General features: G+C 37.6%; 1 protein-coding gene across 6 annotated transcripts in view; it reads right to left on the bottom strand.

Annotated features, from left to right (window-relative positions):
- SBF2 (SET binding factor 2) overlaps positions 1–22,619 on the bottom strand; it is a 236,072-nt gene that overhangs the window by 113,570 nt on the left and 99,883 nt on the right. For all 6 annotated transcript variants that reach the window (XM_038139505.1, XM_038139508.1, XM_038139510.1 and 3 more), the window contains exons 3-6: positions 20,201–20,338; positions 7,520–7,633; positions 5,870–5,980; positions 3,505–3,610 (exon numbers count right to left, since the gene is read on the bottom strand). In XM_038139505.1, the coding sequence (XP_037995433.1) occupies positions 3,505–3,610; positions 5,870–5,980; positions 7,520–7,633; positions 20,201–20,338 (469 nt within the window). The remainder of the gene's footprint in view (positions 1–3,504; positions 3,611–5,869; positions 5,981–7,519; positions 7,634–20,200; positions 20,339–22,619) is intronic.

The following is a 22,619-nucleotide window of genomic DNA, read 5'->3' as shown; positions in this document are numbered from 1 at the left end:
CTCTTGCACAATAATTCTCAAAATAAATGTTGAAATTACTTTTGTATCTATTCATAGTGATACATGTTGTCTTGCTGCCCACCTTCCTCCAAGAAAGAGCTATTTTTAAAAAGGTGATTTATGCAGTTCACAAATATTTTTCTAGCTACTCTTCTATTTTCTACTAATAATTGAGATAGGATGAAGTGCCTTGTGCCAGCAGAGAAATAACTGAACGTGTCGTTATTGGACAGATGCTCTGGTCAATATTTGTGTCCTGAGATGGGACAACAGCTGCCACTGAAGTACTGAAAAAAAAGTACTAGAAAGCTTTAGCCCAGGTTGTAAAGACAAATACACATGAAGCTCCTGTTCCAACCAGGCAAGAGAAACAGAAAAAGTGTGACTATTGTTCCAAGGAGCACAAAAACTTCTGAAAAGCTCAGCTGTGATCTCCAGCAGAAAGAATTAGGCCTTATCTTAGGAAAATAAACTTTCCCAAAGGGATGAGCCAGTGGGTTCTACCACACGCTTCTGGATTCACTGCCTTTAACTCTTCATAAGACTACATGAAAGGTGAGAATAAATGAGAGTTTATTTAAAACGGTCTGTTCATATTTCCTGGCCTTCCTTTTACAGTTAACAACCATTGCAAACGGGCACGTGTAGCTGTATTAACAACTCTTTTTTCAGTAAATCCAGACAGAAACTTGGAATTAACAAGCCTTGGCACTAAGAACATGATGACAGCCCACCACCTACATGGGAATGGAATTTTGTGCTGTTCTGGAAAGTGAGGTACACTACGAAAACACAAACATTTTCTAATCTGTGTCCTTTGAGACACAAGACAATTCTACCATTGTGCTGTATCCCCAGACACTTAGATACATCAACTGCCAACTGAGGCATATATGGGAAAAAAACCCAAACAACCCCCCAAAACACAAAGAAACAAAAAAATATCAGTGGTCAAAACTAGGAGGTGGGAAAAGCAGCCTTTTACAAAGCGTTCAAGTACTTGCTCAAAAAAAAAATATATATACCTGCCAACTTATTTGCACATTCCTTAACTAATGCCAGGCCCGCTCCCAGGCAACTGCTCCACTCTTGCCACACCAAAGAATAGGGAGACACAACAAGAGGGCCCACGCAAGGCCATCAGACAGACTATTCCTGATTGCTGTTGTGGTCTTGTAAAAGACTAAGTCCTGCTGCAACAGAAAAGAAGGGAGACAACTCTTCTTTTTGTCCATGAGCTTGCATGATCCCCTTCAGGGAAACAGGATGTAAGCCTATCAACTTCTCGTGACAAGATTTGCCAAGTTTTATAACCATGCACTTTCTTCAGTCTCTCCCTTCTTCAGGCCAGTTGAAGCATCACTAACTAGAAAACTGAGCACTGAGTTTTCCTTCCTTATCTCCCTTTCTCTCCCCCTCCTTCTGCTGATCTTCATATCCTTATGTGCCCTGGAAAGGACATCTGGTGAACACGGGCTTAGTGACTCACACTTCTTACAAGGCACCAAAAAGCCAGAACCTCCAAACATTTACTGGAAGTCAGGAGGAGAAAATAAGGCAGAAAAGCAGCAAAACCACAACAAGCAGACAGCAAAAAGGCTAATGGACTATGGGAAAAGAAGGATGAGATGGTAGACAAAGAGTAAGTTGGGGGTATAGATATTGAAAAGTGATCGGGAGCTAATAAGAAATGACACAAATTCAAAATATAAAGGTAAAGGATTTTTGACTGCTAGCACAACAATCTAGTCCTGGTTAAACTCCAAACTCTTCAGCACTCTGCTACAATGGATTTAGGAATTTACATGACATCCATCTGTATATATTAACCCTCTAATAACATGTGGTTAACAATATTAAATTAAACCGTATGTGTTGGAAAGAAATGCTAAATTCTCATATGAAAGTTTCAATACACAACATGAGGAATTTTAAAAACTTCCCCTGCAAAATATGCTCTCAGTAAGACAAGAGAAAAAGATTGGCCTCAGTTTTCCCTTCCATATCTTTACATTCCCACTCCATCTTCATGGCTTCCCTCTATAAATCTGATGCATACAATGACTTTTCAGATTTGTCCTCACTGTTTTCCTCAGCCTGATCCTGTGACAAAACACTCCAATCCCAATTTGCAATTCAGAAAAGCTAGGTGCCAGAAGACAGGTTAATTACCTAAGAACTAACTGAAAGCCTTACTTTCTTTGACATTTTCTGAACTGTGCATTTATAGCAACCTTCACTAGAACTGATTAAAAAACTGCCTCAAATCAGTTATCACATCCACTAGACTAACAGAACAACATACCTCACCACATGGTGTAACCTGCTGCACTTATGGGACCTCACACCATGTCTTATGTCTTCAGAAAAGGGGAAAAATTGTTAGGTCTGTCCACATTCAAAACATCGCCTGCAACCTGATCAGGGCAATCCGAATGAACCTTGGCATAATAAGCCAAGTAAAACCTCAGGACTGTGAGCAGTGAAGTAGCACCTATATACCATGTCAGCCACAATTTTTTCTTTTACTTAAACTATTATTTTAAAAAATGAAAATCTTCCTTTTGGAATAATATTCTTTTTGGAAGGATACAATTAAATCATCCTAGCAGGGGATGGCATTGAGCTCATCAGATCTGATACTGCTTTCTGTGGCATAACTTAGTGTTGTTCACTAATGTTTTTCTGGTTTCCATCCATTCTTACTGTCTGAGGGAAGAATGTCTTACTGTCTGTTTGAGGGAAGAATGGATGATAACACATATCCTGAGGCCGTTTGGTTGCTTGAGAGTAAAACTGAGGTTCACAGGTTCAGAAAAGATTAGTAATTGTGCCCTTACCCAGTGCTGCTACAAGTTTATGATTCAAAGTCACTTCACAAACCAATGGAATTAAGACTAGAAGTGTCAGGACTTCATGGCAGACAAGACCAGTAGTGAGGTATCCAGGTAACAGTGATGCAGTGTTGTAATTGTAATGAGCAAGACAACATTTGGTGAGGATTGTGTTAGAGCATCTTCTTGAAAGATTGGGAGTAACAGGTAACAGCAGCACTATAGGAACTTTTTGGTCACACCAGTTTTATTACAAACCTCCCTGGTTTTCTCTGGAGTTTGTACAGTATCCAAGGGCAGTGGAGCAGGGAATCTTTTCACAGAAATGTTTTTGTGACTATGTAGGGGCCATGCTCACTTCTGCCCCCTGTAACTTATAGATACTACATGGTGGGATTGGACTAGATGACCTTTAGAGGTTCCTTCCAACCCAAACAATTCCATGATTCTCCACTACTGGAGATAACTTACCACAAGCAGGCTGCACAAAAATGTTCTCTGAATGTCTGATTAGGGGGCAGAAGCACAGTCTGTCATTCTTTCATTCGAAAGAAATTAATATTTACCAGGCAGTTTTCTTGGCACATGATTAGAATTGAATTAGAACAGAAAATACCTCATTTTATAATTTAAAAAAATAGGTTTTTTTTCAAAGCAGGCCTAGACATACCCAGTTGCTGAAAGAGAAGAGCCACACTGGTGCCTGTAACAGGAAGGCTATCGTGTAGAGGAGTCTGTATCAGCTGTCGGTCTCCAGCTCCCAAAGAAAACAATTTCTGTAGAAAGAATTTTTTACAATTTAATTTATATAGAATGAACAAGCTGTCATCACACAGATAAGTGATTCATACTACAAAAGTTATTTATTTTGTATACAGAAATGTAAAGACAAATAGAGATCTGAAATATAATTTGGGCACAATGCTTTGTCTCCTTGAATGTACAGCATGAGAGTGTCTCCCTAGCATTTACACTGACTTAGTTAAATAGTTAAGGCTTTGAAGGCAGTTAATAGAACATTTCTATTAATACAATAAAAATCCTCCCAGGGAATAAAAAGGTTTCAAATGCATTTAAATCAGAAAAATGTACACTACTACCAACTGAATTTCTTTGCTCTCTACCATCCTCAGGTGGGTGTCAAGTATGAACATACTTGTGACGTGTGGGTACTGAAGAGGGCACTTCTGCTATTCCTGTGCTCCTGCTCTGCACATTAAAGTACAATTACAGCTCAGTTACCTTTCCAGCACAAGAACACTCCCTGGAGGGAGGCAGGAAATGGGAGTGAAAGGAGTGCACTTGGGTATCACATCCCAAACAGCTCTGCAATTGCAAAACACCCTCACTTTCCTGTGAGCAAATCCACATGGCACTCAGGCAGTGAGTGATGCCAAGCAGCTCCCTCTAAGCAGACTCCCATGGGCTGGGGGGCATTTCTGTGTGTAAATCTTCACTCTGCCTGGCAGCAAAGGTGGGCAATGTAGGAAGGCAGCAAGCTCTGGCTGCTGCACAGGTATTTAAAACCAAGAATCTCCCCAGTAAACCTAAACAAGTCCCTGAGCTGTAGCAGAGATGCTCTGCCCCAGCAGGCCTGGATGCAGGTCAGTAACCCATTTCACAGCTGACTGTTTCTGGAAATAAACGCTACAAGAGTGTTCCCACTCTAAGATATATAATTCACTATAATTCACCTTCAGCCCTGCAAGCATAAAAAAGAAAAGAGAAATGCTGAATTTCTGATTTAAATGACAGTTTGACAGTAGCAAATTTAAGTTGGAAATGAGTGAGCATTTGAAGAGAGAAAGCAGAAGGAAGAACAACCAGAGCAGCATGACTTTTCCTTCCTCTTCTAGCAGAGCAAACAGCCACTGAGAAAAGCTGCATTCATGGACAGGGAGAAAAAAGAGAGGATAGAAGCAGAGCCAGAAGTTTAAGTGGATCACCAAAACCAAAGAGGCTCAAATACCAGTGGAAAAGAGGGCTTCTGATGAGGAGATAAAATCTGATTACTCCTCTTCAAAACCAAAAATAAGACTAGAAAAACCAGAGCTGTGGCAGCCTGGAGAGCAGCAAGGCAGAGCTTGACGGAGCTGACAGGACACTCCGACACTTTCTGCACTAAGAGAAGTCCCCCAGCAGCCAGGGCTATGGCAAAACCAGAACAGAATTAGGAAGTTGGAGATTTTCAAGAGGGTTGAAAAATCCACAGGTTGAGTGGGAAGCTGTGTACGTAACTGACTTTAAAATGTTGCCATCTGCACATGTAGTTTTCTGGTATGTTTCACAGTAAGAACCATAATTTCCCATCAGTGTCACAGCATAAAGAAAAAACCAAACACAGAAGACTCAACCGGCTTACCAAAACCCCACAAATGTATGGAATAATTTATAAAAAGTAAATCAAGAAACAAACCTGACTCTCTGCTCACAGAAAGCACAAGTGAAAAGCAGAAAGAAGTCTATTTGCTAGAAAACTTCATTTTAATTTTTGAATGCATGGGCTACTTGCAGTATTTAATTCCCCTGAGGAAACCACATTTGAGTTAGTTTTCACCATTTAAAAAACAAATTATGAAAATAGAAATTTAAATGAGTTTTCAAAGAAATTACAGGGGAATTCTGAATCCCATCAAGGAACAAACATGCATAAATGAACTGATATGAAGCTTATGTTAGAAAATGGTAAAGAAAAAAAAAAACCTTTAAAAAATTTCTGTAGCAAGCAAAAATATTCCTGAACACTTTATTATTTAAAAACTAAACTTATACAAACTGCTTAATTTGTTAATGTGCCCTGTAAAAGCCAACTCAGTGACAAAATTAACCCTTTGACCTTATCCTGGAATGGAATTTTTGCTGTCTTTAGAAGACAGGCCACAGGGAAAGCACTCACAGGCCACAGGGAAAGCACTCAGCTGAACTATGATCTTTTTTTCTTCCAAAATATCTCAAGAATTTATTTTTTGTTTTCTTCATAAATTAAATTAACTGGAAAAATACCCTTTCCTCCCCTAGCCCCCCTCCCCATTTACCTGAGACCCTCCAGAAGCAGGGACAAGGCAAGAACAGAGATTTGCAATGAGAGTCTCCAGTGACACATTCAGGCTGTCAACGTACACGGTGTAGATCAAGCCAAGGCAAGCCTAGAAAGGTTGACAGAATATATCAGACTGCAATACAGGTCAAATTATTCAAAGATCTACATATATCAGCTTTAAAAAAATAAGTTCTTAATAGTTACTAGTGCAGTGAAGTACCCTCCAACCAAAGTAATTTGCCACAGAGGCAATAATTTATTAAAAAAATTAGCTTGGCTACTTGCAAGGGATGTACATTTCTTAAGAAGAAAATCTAGGTGTGATGTTTTTGCTTTTTTTGTTATGTAAGAAGTGCTTTATTATAAGTTACTGCTAAAAATTATAAAAATCAACACAGCTTCATCTGTGCTTTGAACTCTAAAGGACTTCAACCTGACTGGTTTCCAGGGTAGAACACTGATTAATCAATGAGCTTGTGAGGCTCATTTTAAACCAGTACCAATCACTAACAATTCCATATGTTTTTTTAACTTACATTCTTTATCTTGTTATATCAATGTAAATATATTTTATATTAATAGTATATTAATATTTCAGCAGATTTTATCAATGGATCAAATTTTGATTGAGAAATCACAGATACAGCTTTAGCATCTTTACTAATAATTTAATCCAGATCAACATGACATTCTAAGAAGTCTTTGGACAAAAGGAAATAACTCCTCCACAGGATCTTTTGCCTTTTAACTGCTGTAACTTTGATACATCAGCAAATATTTTAGTAGTTCTCTTCTTAGAAATAATTCCAACAGCAACTTTTCATATCACACATAGTTAAACAGTGAAACTCTGTGCCGTGGGTTGTTGTAAAAGATGAATGTTAATGAAGTGAACTAATTATGGAAAATCCACAGAAACAACACCTCTGGTTCAGGATGTCATTTAACTATTATTCACATTGAATGAGGAAAGCATTTTGCAGAATTATTACTACAGCCTGCCCTATTCTTACCCAGTTTGCTTTGCACTTGCCATGGGCCACTCTGAGAGACAAAATCCTGGGCTCCAAGGATTTTAATCTCACATGGTGCAGTCATCCCTAATGTCTAAAGACAACTGCTGAATGATTTCCTCCCTTCACCTGTAAACTGAACTTTATTTATTTCTGTTAATATGTATTAGCTTAGGAGAAATTTAAGCTTTTCATTTATCTCTGATAAGTCATATTTCACCAGCTGAAAGTAATCCAAGGTCCTAAATCTTGGTTATGCATCTTAATTTGGTCTGGAAGAGGCTCAGACATTTTGCTTTATATAGATTTTCACTGTTAATTTACCATTATATGGTTAGTCAAATATTGTCTGGTTTTTTCCTAATAACTTCTTTCATTAGAGAGTACACTAAGCCCAGAAAAATCTTTTCCACTCCTTCTGTGTAGTTTTAAAACTGCTTGGAGGGTAAAAAGGCACTACTTAAACCTACAGGGGCTATTTACTGTCACAGATGTTGAATTTTATCTAGTTCAATCTAAAGCTACTTTTGCTTTTAAATTCCCAAATCAATCCTGAGATCTTTTAAATCAAAAATACTGCCACTGTCATTTTTTTGCTGGTATTTTGTAAATAGCAATTGCAAGTTCTTTACCCTGAAAATTTCTGGATAATCCAATCTGGACACCAGCACCAGACTTTTAGGAGCAAATACTTCTGCAGGCTGAATTAAACCAGACTCTTCTTCGCCTTCAATTTCTTTCGTTCCCTTGAAAACAGAAACACTTCAATTAATAAGGAGGAAGAAAACCCAAACCAAAAATTTTTACCAAAAGTTAACCTTTCTCAGGGCCGCAGAAAAGTACTGCATTATTTGGAACTGGTAACAAAATCAAGTAACAGGAGCACACTCCAATGGCTGCCTCAAGTCCCTAAAGGTTCTAGATGTAATTCACTTTATTAAAACTCACCCGGGGAAGTCAAGCACCAATATATCTAAAATAAAGTTCTCTTAAGACAGCAGTTTAACAGGAGACAATTCCACATTAAATACCCCCTGTGGCACCTTTTAGATAGTGAAGTGGATGATAGAACAGGATCCTTCCACATCAAAGTGTTAGCTGATCTACAATCTCTCCAAATACGGAGATCATGCATTTCACAAAAGAATGGTTGTCCTCCTCATATTAATATGATTCAATTTCTTACAGAATTCGCCCTAACATTACAGCTGAAATTATCTGTAATGTCATCTCCAGCCTGACCTAGTGAAATTGGAATTTAAAGATATTTCTTCACCAGAAAACTGCTTCAGATTTCTCAAAAAAATCCCTCACACTTAGGAACCACTAAGGTTACAAAAAAAAGAACAGCACATTACAGATAAACTTGCAGTTGCTCATGATATTGTGCAAGTGGCTATAGCCTTCTTGCCAGAACTTATTTAATCACAAATAGTTTATTATTATTCATAGCCAAAACTGAAGATGTCACTAAATATTTTCATTTCTAAAATTCCATACATTCTTTGACAAATTAAGCTTTCAGATGACAGAATGTCCTTGCTTTCCAATTTCTGGATATAATTGTCTCCAACCCTGCACCACCCACCAAATTTCTTTTATTTGTTCCTCTGACCAAGCATTCTTCCAAGCAAAAATCACTCCATTATCCTAATTAGGAACATGAGAAAAATTATGTCCATTTTCATAGGACAACGTGAAATATCTGCCTTCTATTTCTGTCACATTACTACTCATCATTTCAGTTCCTTAAAAAAAAAAATCCAACATTTCTCCTAAATGGACGAAATCTGATAAAAATGCTTTTAAATGCCAGGAACGCTACAAGCTCGTGAGCTTTATTTCACAACCTCAATTCAAAATGTACAGTTTATTTAGGCAAATGCTAACCCACAATTCAGAATTCAAGTTAAAATGATATAAAAAGAGAATACTTGGGTTTTAATCAGAATACCTTGGTTAATACAATATAACATTTTCATACCAAAATATAACCAGTTGGTTCCACAGTACATATACACATATGGCAAAGACTTGGCTTTGTACATTGAATTTTACCTAAAAGCCAAGCAATGCATTCACATTGTATGTGCTTGGTTGAGTCTCTCATTTCTAAGATAAAATTGTGATTCACAAATTTCACAAATAGAGAAGCACAGTAACTCAACAGTCACACATCCCACACAGGTTCATTCATTTTCATCCATTTTAAAATGCTGACAGGGAGAGCTTTTACAGGAATAACAGTTCCCTCCCTCTGCTCCCCAAAATCCCCAAATTTTTTAATTATCAGCAGAAGTTTACTGTATCAACCATTCTAAAGAGCAAGCATGAGTTCTAGGCATAAAGACAACAGTTTCTGGATATCTGACAAATGAAATTAAAACACATTCCACATTCCTAAAGGCAAGGGAACATGGAAGCTCCTCCATATTCACATGGTACTAAGATAATGAAACCTCAGGCTGCTCAGGCAGGGAGGAGCTTTCCATGCAAGACCTTTCTACTAAAATCCACACAACTTCAGATCAAGTCTTGAATTAATTCATAATTAGATTTAAAACTCTCAGGGCACGACAGCAGCACAACACTGATTGATAAAGCATTTACACTCTCAAACCACTCTCTCCTACTTCACCAAAGATTTGCAGAAAAATGCAATGTGACTGCTGTGTTTCTTTCCCAGCTCAACATTCTGACAGGCACACAGGCACATTATTAGGAGTCACTAGACTAAGTAGATAATCATTTCAAACACATGACTTTTAACCTACTTTTCAAGCAAAGCATTAACAGCATAAGCATTCTGTACCAAAAGTAATTACAGAGCTCTAAAGCCACAAATGTGATTGTATTTACACTTCTGGTCACACACACACACATTTCATCTTTCTTTATCCCTTTTGCCATCTAAGGAAAAAATGTTGTCTAATAAAAAATAACAAAATGAAAGAGTTTGTTATGTTGGGGCTTTTTACAGTAACTTTTCATTTTATATATGCAGCATTCAGTTTACAACTTAACTAAGAAAAAATGGATGGTATGGAAAGCCTTGCTAAGGATACAAAGATTGAAAGATGAATTGAAATTACAGAATGACAGATCCACAGAATCATTTAGGCTGGAAAAGACCTCTGAGATCACTGAGTTCAGCCTCTGAGTGAACACCACCCTGCCAATTAGACCACAGCTCTGAGTGCCATGTCCAGCTTCTTCTGGAGCATCTCCAGGGATGGTGACACCACCACCTCCCTGGCAGCCCATTCCAGAGTCTGATCACCCTTCCTGTGAAGAAATTCCTCCTGGTGTCCAACCTGACCCTCCCTTGAGGCTGTGTCCTCTCCTCCCGTCACTCATTGCCTGAGAGAAGAAACTGATTCCCACCTGGCTACAGCACCTTCCATGGAGTTGTAGAGAGTGGTGAAGTCCCCTCTGAGCCTCCTTTTCCCCAGGCTGAACACCCCCAGCTGCCCCAGCAGCTCCTCATCAGACCTGTGCTCCAGACCCCTCCCCAGCTCTGTTGCCCTACCCTGAATTTGCCTTGGTTAATTAATATTGAAAAAGACTCCTTTTTTTTTTCTTCCATTTTTCTCTTTTTATTTATTTGAAATAAGCCAACTTTGAGAAGGGCTGAATTTAGAAAAAAATGTACCTCTAGAGAGCAAACCAATGTTCCAGATCCTTAACACTCCATTTAGTTCAACAGGTGATAAACATCTAAAATCTAATCCAGAAATACCTGAGCCTTGAGAAGGCAAATTAATAATTTGTCTTTTTTACCATCCAATTAATTAAGTCCTGAAAAAGACTTTTCCATAGGCTACAGAATAGGTAACTGAGACAGAGCTAATGAACCAAAGAACTGCATGAGCCGTGGTTATACATGATTTCACCATGCTTAAAATATTCAGTCCCTTGTACTCAGACATGACCAAAGCCCATCAGGGTCCTGTTCCCTGCCTGTCACACCCAGAATCCTCTTTTCTTCTGCATCCTGACTTGGTTTCTAAAGTTATAAGAAGAACATAATGCAAGATCTGTAAACTATGGCTGATTTATGTCCTTAGAGCAGTTTTCCCAAAAAATTTCCTGGGTGTTGCAAACCATCACAAAAGCTTACATGCAACATGACAGTATTGAATGTTAACATTTATGCCACAGGAGACCAAAAAAATGTATAGGAAAAATTAAGATAACCAATTTTTAAATTAAAAACAATACTAAATCCTTGAAAAATTAAAATACAATTAAACAAGCAATTATTTCTTGTATTGGTTGAACATGGTTGAAGATACATCATAAGTTTGAACAGAAAAATCTTACCTGGTTTTACAACAAAATGTTTGATTTATTTACTTGCTCTCTTTTTTTCCCCTTTTTTTCTGCATTAATAATATTTGCTAAACAAACTCAGAAAATGGTGAAACCTCTTTTGAGGGTCTGAGGATGCAATTTCATTTTGCTTATGTTTGGCTGCTATAGCCATAAAGTGGTCTCTTGAAAGACTGGCCAAAATATATGTATATGTGTGTCTGTGTGTGTTCAGTACACTTAAAGCACACCAATACATATATTTAAACCTATTTTAACAAATGTTCACACCCACATCTGCATTAAAATACATGCACATATCTATATATATACACACACAACTCCCAGAATGACACAATAATCAGTTTCACAGGTTCCTATTGCAACTCTTGGCCTTTCTTCTTTTATAGGAGAAGCAGCTTCTGAATATATTTGTGACCCCAAGTGATGGGGTAAATTAAAATATGCAATAACCAACCAGTTGAACTAACAGCATCACTCTATAGTTTATGAACTTGTTCAATAAAAGCAGCTGAATTAATAAATGCATTAAACCAGCTGTGATCCCTGACTGATAACCAACAGCTCAGAAAAATTAACTGTGATCACCACTGTTCATCATCACTCTGCTATTTATTTGTTTCCTTGTTTTCTGAAAACAATTTGTTCCTCAGGTTAGCCAAGGGATGTACATGGCATCAAGCCCAAACTAGACAAATTCAGCTTTATTATTTAAACAGTTTCTAATGAGGAAGTTAACTGACAACTGCAGTCACCAGCAGATCAGGCATGATGTCCCAGATCCTAGAAAAAGGTTTAATACCTTCTCAATCATTGCAGTTAAAACGGAATATTTGTGGGGTTTATACACATTAAGTAAGGTATTGCTTTATTTAATCAGTGTCCTTTTGCTCTTATAATCTCTCTACATCTATAAAAAAGAGTAAAGCTGAGCAGTGTAAAATGTCAAGTGAAAAAGCATAAAGTTTGCAGCATTTTATCAAGTAACGAGATAAGAGTTTGAAAGCTTGGTTAGAAGAAAAAGTATTAAACAAAGGATAATGATGATAATAAAATATTTCATATTTCCCTCAAATAAATGGGAGTAGATCAAGACCAAAATACTTATAACAGTGAAATGTATATTAAATACATTAATATAATAAACATTAAATGAATAACTGCATCATGCACGTAACAAGAAAATAGGTACTTGCAGCCATGAATTATTTTCATTTCATGTACATTTATGTCTAAGTTAAAACATTTGTTACCTGATGTTACCTGATATCTGATCAAAGCTGACCTTACACTCCAAGTTTTCCATCAAGTGGCGATGGACTGTGAACCATCTCTCTGCCTCCCGCTCACTTCCATGAAATGACACTTCCTATAATCCACATCTGGCTGACACTGGATGGGTTTCAATGTTGCATGGGGTAAATCAGGACAAAACCAGACATTCTCATGCTAGTCTCAATTTCTGCTTAAAAAACGATGTTAAAACTTCCAGAAGAGAAAGGTGACTGATTTTGCGCTACTTCAGTTAAAAACTGCAACTCATTTAAAGGCAACAGATGTGGCAGCCAAAAAACAAATGAAGCTTTAAAAAACAACTTTGCTCATATTAACCTTATCTTCTTTTATTAAACAGAGATAGTAATTGCCACGATCTAGCCTCCACACTTTAAGGTTTCCTCTTGAACTTTTATAAACCTAATTTTGCCACAAAAATCACATTATTTTAAGATGTCAGCTCCGCTTCTAAATATTGACATTTAACTTAAAGATAACCATCTAGCCAAAATCAACATTAGGGACCAAAGTCAATTATGAAAGATCAAAAGGATCTACCAATATGGTCCCAAAAAATTCTCCCTACTACTGAGTGCAGCATTATCATTTGCTCCATCAACATGCAACTGAACTACAGCACACATGAACCACAGCCACGCTTCCACTCCTATCTTTTCACCCTAGCCCTCAGAATCTGGAATGCTGGTTCTGATTCCTGTTGAGCAGAGAAAAACTAGCCTTATCCTCATGTCAGAGGGAGGAAAACCAATTTAAACCGAGACACTAATAGAAAAGTTAGAAGAAACACGAGGCCTTAGAGGTAGCTGTGCTGTTCTGAGGGCGGAAGATGGCAGGCATTATTTGAAACTCAGAGGAAATCAAATGTGAGCAGAAACTGAAGAGTTCTGCTTTAATAATTTGCTCGCCCTTCGAAAGAGAACAAACATCTCTCATTCCAAAACTTGCTCTCCAGTACTTCATTATGTCAAAACCAGTTTGCTCTATGCAAAATTTTGCATTGAAATTATGCCAAGTTCACCGAGCCCGTTATTTTTCTACTAAGTGCCCAGCAAAGATTTAGAGACCATGTTCAATTTCTTATTTTCGGAAAAATTATTTGCAGTTTACTTTAGTAATCTTATGCCAATTACTCATTTGGGACAGATCCCTTTCTCCTTATGTGACTTGGTCTCTGTTTGTCTTATTTGCAGCCAAACACAAGCTTAGCTGCTTTATTAACAACCAAAGGCCAAAAAACATTCAGCATCAATTAATTTTATTTACTTGTCAGAGTATATAAATGCATGTATCCAATAAATTCTAACACATGCAGGAAAGTTAAAATAAACTAAGCTGCCTGCTGCCAGAAGTCAAATCTGCAGCCTGCCTGCAATCTGCTGTGCTGAGCTAAAACCACAGGTGAGCAGATCTGCTTTGTGGTTTGCCTATGTGCACAGAACCAAACCACTGCAGCTAAACCTACACTGGAAAAAATTAAACCAGCACAAAAGCCATTATCTTGATTTAATTATTTCAAAATGGGGACAATACAATGTAGTAATGCGCAGTAAGGAGCCTATCAACTAAAAAAAGATAAGGATCAAAGACAGAAAATGGCATGAAGATCATAAACTTATCAGATAGAGTAATCTCGAGGTTTTATGACAGGTCAGCTGGTTCATTCCCTATGTACTACCAACACTTCAGAGTACAAATGTGATAGGATAGAGTCTGCAATGCACCTTCCAGCATTACACAAAATTGACATCACCACAATCTGTGAGATGTTTACCATTTAACGCCCTCACTTTGAAAACCTCCAGGAGATATGGATTATCACAAAAAATCATTGAAAGCTCTTTAGAATCAAAGTAACCTCACACCCACACTTTGCACTTTTCAGTGCAGCTTTGCAGCCAAAGTGTCTCTCTGGAACAGGATGTGCAAGCTCCAGAGGATCTGGGAAGTCCAAGATGATGCCACTGAGTTGCCCTGCTGGAGTATCAATAATCAATAGCATTAATAACTGCTTTTACTGTGTTAACCTTACCCCTGAGGAATGGCAAAGAAATGCAGTACCAGGTCCTTAGCAAGAACTGTGCAGAAGCAAACATCATTTCAGTGCTTCAAGTTCACTAAACCTTTCTGAATTTTCCCAAAGGCAGCTAACCTGATCCATGAATTCACACACCCCTAATCTAAGGTGGGAAAGCTGCAGACACCTATGCAGAACAAAAGGCAAAACTCAAATCTAACAATGCTGTCATTCACGCCCTATTTTAACTCACTATAATGTTTTCTATAAATAATATAGAAAAGCATATGTAGACATACACCAAGGCAAAATTTTACACAGACAGATTGTTTTGGTTAATTAAAACAGTTAATCCCTTTGAATTGCATATGGCGAGATGCATTGAAAAGACTTCCAGTGAATTGCTGAACTAGTATTATACCACTGTTTGAAAGTCAGCTGAATCTGATCTCTACTGACAAAGAAATGCCCCTGCTTAAAAGATAGCATCTCCTTGTCTGTGAGCTGAACTTGGGGCCTCTGCTCAACAACACAGGAGTTAAGAGGACAAGGTGACCTTTACCCAACACAAGTTTTTGTACCCTGCAAAAGCATGAGTTCAGCCTGGGGATGTGTGTGCAAATGCACGAGCCAGGGGATGAACAGGGCAGGAGAAATTATTGCCAGAGTTATTAAGATGGAAATACGATTTCCTCTGTACAACTCTTCTCATCTCAACTTTAAATTCTGATGGTTATCTTAAATGTATAAAAGGACATTAAAATACACAAGTCTGTTTCTTATATAGAAAATTATCTGCAATCTGGCCTTTACACCAGACTAGAAAGGAAATAAGGCATCACTTAAATCTCTATACAATCTCTATACAATGGCTGCTGTATACAACAGCCATTTTTCAGTAGATTCAGAAAGATGATGACGCAACATACTAAACATTGCTCTTAAAATTGGGGTTTTTCACACAAAATATGCTTTGGGGCATAGACTACATGAAGAAACTTTCAGAATAAATTCAGCATTTGGGATACTAACAAAAATTATTAAATTATTTCATCTTAGGAAGAACATGCTCATTTAATATCCAAAGGGGGAGTCAGATTTCCCACACAAAACAGGTACAGCTGAACTGAGTGTTCTCAGCCTCTGGTAAAACATCAGTGACTCACTGAGCAGCATATGCCTGAGCACAGCAGGATCACCAGCTCTCCAGTCCAAGCTGAAAAATCATAACTGTTTGAAGCACAATCATTTTGTTGGCAGTTTTTCCCTTGACTCAGGAAATATCTATGAATGTTGTGAATCTGCCATTTTATGGTTTGGGATTTTTACAAGTTCTTTTTCCTCCTTTTGCAGGTGAGGGCAGAGAGAGGAAGAGAATGTGAATGGCAGGAAACAGGAGAGCTGTGAATTATTACTTATGTCCATTTTCCAGAGCAATAGATTTAATCCTATATTTGTGATTGCAATGTTTTAACACACACACACACACACACACACACACACAGACACTTGAGACAACACACAAGCATGAGACAATCTTGTAATAAGATTGTTATAAACAAATGTTTGGGGTGTTGTGCTGATCTCACTGAGCATTTTCTGTAATGCAAGAAATGCAGTTGCACAGGCTCAATTGCTGGCATCAATCATCCTCTAATTTGTTGATGGTGGGGTTGGGAAGAGAGGGCAAATTTCTTTCCAAGTGCAAAGCAATGTACAAATTGACCGTTATGTTCCTAAATTATCTGAGTCAACATTTTTTAAGAAAGATTCTATCTGTGGTGCTCTTCCAAACATTGTTAATATAAATTCTAACTGTGCAACTGGTAAGAAGCCCAACTGAGGTCACTAGAAGTATCTGCTGAGTCAAAAGTATTAAATCAAGTCCTTGTCTGCTAAGTGGTAACATGCAGAAATTGCTGTTAGAAATAAGAACCTCATTTTAGCAAACTGTGTACACCACACAGAACCAAACATGTTAATGTCTGCACATATATGTACACAGATATACACTTTTTATGATTAACAAAGTTACAAACATAGAGAAACTGAATTTCATGGGTGAATTCTGTAGATGTAAGTTATGATTCCTCTGAACACCCTTTGGCTGCTCAACAGCTTCTGGCTTCAGCTGCCAGAAAAATAAACTAAGTAGACTTTTTTTTTTGGTTGATAGAACAAGGTTTTTCCAAATCAATGACATTTCAAGTGGATTTCAAACCTATGAGGTTTCAAGTCCACAAAAGCAATTAAAATACAGCAATGGGACATCACACACCTCCACATACTCCCAGTCCCCCTAAAAAAAAACCAAGCAACTTTGAAGGCACTGTGAGAGGAAGGGAAACAGAGATGTTTTGACTTATTCTCCTCCTCCTAATTCCTGCAGGCACATGGGAGTGAATGAGGCACTCAGCTCTGTTTGCTAGAGTATCTAAACAGCACCTTAAGCCAGACAGAAATGTGGATACAGCCAAGCACGTGCTGGAAACACAAGAAGCTGGAAGGACCAAGAACCAGAGCAGTATCTCAGATTTGTTTACACTCGTGTAGGAACTTGAGGTGGGAGAGAAACCTTGCACACAGAACTGCTCTGCAACATGCTCAGGATGCCTCTAAATGACAGAGCTTTATCACTGTTAATTGAACTGCCTCTAGAAGTGTCTACCCACAATCCAATTTATTCTGCTCTTTAGGTCAAACTTGCTAATGCTTCATTTTAAACCCAGATGAGGAATACATCCTTATTTAGCTCTAGCAAACGTTACTGGGGCAAATAAGTGAGACTAGCATCCTAAACCAGAACAACTCATGAAGGACTCCACAGCAAAGCTGTGTCACCTGAAATCACACAGCACCAAGCGAGTTCTGTTCCCCTGTTTAATGGAGTGTGTTCATCTCACTTGTGCCTACAGATATGGAGTATTAGTCAGACTAAAGTTAACAAACAACAATGTTTTTTATATTATCACACCTTTCTGAGAGCTGATTGCTAATCAAACTGACCAGCACCCATGCAGGTAATCAATTCTGGGTCAGTCAGAAGTGCAACCATGCAAAGGATGATTCACAGATGCCACCAAAGAAAACAGCATTCTATTTTCTGTCCAAGGGTAGGAAGTTGAAAATAGGCCATCAGCTGATTGATTACTAGAGCCTGTGCTTTCCTCTGGAAAACTTGTTATGGCATGCAACTGCCAAGAGACTACACTGAATCCAGGACTCTCAGAGATAGCAGGGAGGATACTTTTTTCCTGCAGACTGTGTAGGCTTTACAGCTGCTATATTAATCTTGCACCCTAGGTTATCATGGTATCCCTTATGTATTCCATGTGAGTACAAACTCCATACACTTCTGGTAGCATTTATTTGCAAATTATCCTGTAACAAACAACTGAAGCAGGGATGGAGGGAACCAAAACAAAAGAAGTCTTCTTGACTTGAGTCCTCCCTTGAGTCTTCTCAGACTCAACTGTGTCTAAAGGGTTTGTATTATTATGCACAAGGTTCCAAAAAGGTTTGATGGTTCTCTTGGAGCATTCACAGACTGAGAAATGAGTTTGTTTTCAATTCCCAGTTTAATTAACCATAGAAACTTCCAAGTGGTTGATTCTTTTTTTTTTTCTCTTTTTTGTGAAGATGATTCTGCCAAGCCAAACATCTCATCTGCTGCTCTGGCTGAATTCTGACCAGTCTCATGTATCACCAACGTTTACCTGGTGAAGGCTACTGGGAAAGAAGTGGTTTTGTGAGTTTTTTTGAAATTTAATCTTCCTTTTGCCTCAGTAAGTTATATCAGTCAGTTAAGGAAACACTGACCTGTATCTATCTGTGCAAAGCACTGTCTAGATTTCATTTAAATTCCTGGGGACGATGTTTCATAGATTATTTAATTAAGCATGCATATGAATGGTTAAATCAATATTTCTGTCATAGCCCAATGCTGTGTGAGCTTAGGTTTCATTACAGATTGTACACGTGCTGGATTCTTGTCTAATGACCATGAAACAGGGCACGTTCAATTATTCTCTTTGGGTTTCAGAAAGAAACAGGAAGTTTTGCTATAAACAATGCAGTCATAGAATAAATTTCACCACAGCAAGTTCATCTGAAAAATATGCATTCTTTACAACACAGCCAGGAATGGCATTATGAGAAGCAACATCCTGCTGCAACTCAGTTTTTTTATTGTTTTTTTACTTTGGGTTATTTTATATTAATACTTAGGCAATATAAGGAAAAGAAAATTTTCAGTTAATACTGGATGTTTTGTGATGAGCATTACTTCAAAGATGTGGATAGGGAATCAAAAGCAGCTGGTAGAAACCACAGGATAAATAACAAGTTTGCTAAATTTAGTTTATGTTATGAAATACATAGAGTGGAGGAAGAGTCAGCCATTGTAAATTTTTATCAGCTGGGAAAGAATTACTATAGAATATTTCACTCTCTACTTATAAAATAAAGGAAATATGACAGACATTAAATTTTTAAGAGGAATGTGTCAGCTGATCTGCACTAAAGCTTAAGACTAAAATACATCTAATATTGGGGTACATTTCTGCTTTCAAATCCTTCTAAAAGTCCACAAAAACATCCAACTAAACTGTAGCACTAATGAAATGAGAATAACTATTATTCTCTGGCTTCCAACTTTGCCCAGAAAAAACACACCATTATTATTACTATTACTACAACACATCTTTCAATTATTTTACAAACAGGGTAATCTTTCAACTCCGGTATTAAATGAACATAGTGCTCTTGGATTATTAAAAACATTTTCTTAAAATAATCAATAATGATGCAGTTCTTCACTAAAAGAACAAGAAATTACTTTACTCAGCTATTTATTTAATCTCAGCTAATTCCATTATACTTAGTGCCAAGGTCTTACTTATTTTTTTAATTTTCACGTAGGAAAGAAGATATTTCAAAACATAACGATGGCAGTCTGCAATTACATATTGGATTAGGTTTTCCCTAGGTTCTAGATTCTAAAGATTTCAAGTATTAAGTCACAGCAGATATTCTGGGAAGCACTTTACACCAAATGGGAAACAAAATGTCTATTTATGAAAGACTGAGGTTGCCAAAAAAAAAATGAAATACATGTTTAAAAACAAACAGTGCCAAGTAGCTGACACCTCAAATCTGACCCGACAAAAAACTGAATAATTATTCCATCAGTTTTTAAAATCTTGCCAATAAATGCACTTCCAGAAATATGGATGCACACTCCAGCATTCTTGTGCACATCTGTTCTGATGGAGCAGGCCAGCAGAGGGAGCAGAAGTTAATAAACCTTTTCCTAGAACAAGGCTGAGACTCATCCATGCTATGTCAAACAGGAAAGGAAATGAAAGGAACACCATATTGCTTATCCCATTCGAAAAGGAAAATGTGGTGGAGAAAAAGAAATTCTATGACCTGTTTTTGGCTGGGGTTTTTTTTTTGTTTTGTTTTGTTTTCAAAGCAGATGAAAACTCCCAACACACAAAAAAGTGCCTCAAGCTCATCTTTTGCAAAAACACATGGATTTCTGCAGGACAGAAAAATGTATCCTTAGGAGGAACAGCAAAATATTTTCCCAAGTTGCTCTCTATGACATGGATCCATAGTTTATAAGCACTTCTTCCTGCATTTCTGTTCCCTGCTGTAAATCTCTTACCTGCAGGTTAATCTCTGCTTCATAGAAAGTCAGGCAGGAGCAGTAGTGCCTCTCTGAGTCAATGTCAGTCAAAACCACCACGAAGAACGTTGGCTGTTTCCTCTCCTTGGAGAGCTGCCATCCTCCAGGCTGGCAAAACTAAGGGAGCAAACAGACAGACACAGGTAAGCAGTGACATCAATTGTTTTCAGACACATGAAAAATATTTCAGCATTATCAAGGATCATTTTGTTTGAAGTGAGCATATGCAGGGTTGCAAAATTCGAAGAAAATGGGGAAAATCCAATATGTCTTGAACTTGGTAAGACTGAGATAAATTTAGCTCTATAAACATCAAGGGAGAGAATAAACACTATAAAAAGAAAATGTATTCCTTTAAAATACAGTCAGCATTCAAGAGCATCTTGGCGGTGTTGAACAGGAAATAACAGGAATAAATTGACACATGAAGCAGATTTCATTTGGATAAAAGGTTAGAACCTGAAGCTAAAATTCTTGTGTCTTAAAACATCTCTACATTTTTAATTTCTTCACTTATTTCTTCAATAATTTATCTAATCAAACATAGATATATATCACTTGCCCCTACTTGCAAAATGGAAAGTGAATTCAATACTCACTCCTAAAAAGAATACTATAGAACAGTATTTTTCACCTATTTATTGATTACTTCTGTAAACTTCATTGTAAACATTTGAAATTTTACATACACAAGCAGCGTGAACAGAGAGCTACAGTTCAACAGCAAAGTGGAAATTATTAGGTTTTTTTTCCTTTTTAAATGGATACTCTGTAATGCAAGAGTATGCTGAAATTCAGGGATCAGTTTGCTGAAGATACCTGAGATGGCCTTTATGGAATACTGTACCCCTCCCTTCTTTTGCTGAAGGCTAAAGTCACATCCAAAAAAAACCCAAAATAAATTATAGTAATTAATACCTAATAGTAAAATTATAAACCTAGAGTTTAGACCAAAAAGCAATAACCCTTGCACGTATTAAGAGTAATAACAATAATAAAAACCCACAATAAATTCCTAGAATTGTTAAACAATGCAGATACCAAAGGAACCAAACAGATAGGTCAAAATCTCCAGTTTCCAGAATTGCTTCATTCCCCTAGACAGATGTTAAAGACTGAAAGAGCACGAAGAGTAAATTGTAAACAAACATTTTGTACAGATTCATCTTTAGAACCTCTACCATAAAACCTGGGTAGTCTTAGGTGAACACCACTTAAAACTCTGCCTCTGATATACAGTTTCTTTTATGATCCTGGGAAAAATCTTCAAAACCAACGTTTTCTCATGTCACATTCTTCAAATTCTAGATAGTCAGCTTAACACTTGTGAGTCTGCATCCTTAGAAGTGCTAAGCACTCCCTTCTACATCTGAGAATAACTGCTCTGAACATCAAAAAGTACTCTGTGAAAAGACATCCTAGTCATTCCAAGTTAAGCATCCAGTATTAGCCCATGATTTTGATAATTCTGGCCTAATCTCCTTTTGTTTTTCATCCCATGTCAGTTACAAATAAGAAGATACTGCTATTAATCTTGCAGGACTGCTATAAAGATAATGTAATATGGCCAATATATACAGACATTATAACAAAAACATCATTAAAAAGTTTGGCAATAAAAAAATCATTAAGAGTTCTCTATGAATTGCAGAGTTTGAGGGGTGTCTGTGTAATAAATGAAGCCTGGAATCCACAGTTCAACAAGATAACCCCCAAAATGTGAACTCTCTTTGCTCAACAAATATCAACCAAAACGCAAAAAATGCAGCAAGAGCCCAATAATAAATAAAATCTTTCCATGATATGCCACTAAAACCAAATTATTCATACAAGGTAGGTCAAATGAAGGCTGTTCGTGCAGCTCAGGCTTCTTGAGGTCCAAACACTCAAGTTTACAATCTTAACACTCCTCCAGATCTGCCCAGTCACCCAGCTCTGACAGGAGCTCCTTGCTGGTGCCAGTGCCTTTCAGCTGTACAGGTGATGCCCATCTCACACCTGGAAACAACAATCTCAGATTTCTGAGAGTCTGGAATTCCTGGACAAAGCCCTACTCTGCCCATTCCAAACCCTGCCCTACTAAAGGCACAGAAATGCTCTGGTGTTGTTTGCAAACAATTCTTTTTATTGGGAAAATGCATTATTAGCAGATCTGCTGCATAAAAGCTATTCCAACATCTGCCCTGTCAACTGGGAAATGCAAAGGGAAACCCTACAGCTAAACTTTGAACTGCCAGAGGAGACTTTGGATCTGGGCAGGCTGCTGTCAATCTGTGCATGTCTAAAACCTACTCATGTCACAGGTGAGAGTTCTCCCCAGTTTCAAAGTGATCTTGTGTACAAAATGATGCCTCAGGCTTTAGCTTTTATGTTTCTCAGGTTCTGTATATTTTGGGGT

Source organism: Motacilla alba, chromosome 5 (genome assembly GCF_015832195.1).
Source record: "Motacilla alba alba isolate MOTALB_02 chromosome 5, Motacilla_alba_V1.0_pri, whole genome shotgun sequence".
Lineage (NCBI taxonomy): Eukaryota > Metazoa > Chordata > Aves > Passeriformes > Motacillidae > Motacilla > Motacilla alba.
This window is presented reverse-complemented; position numbering and strand designations above follow the sequence as displayed.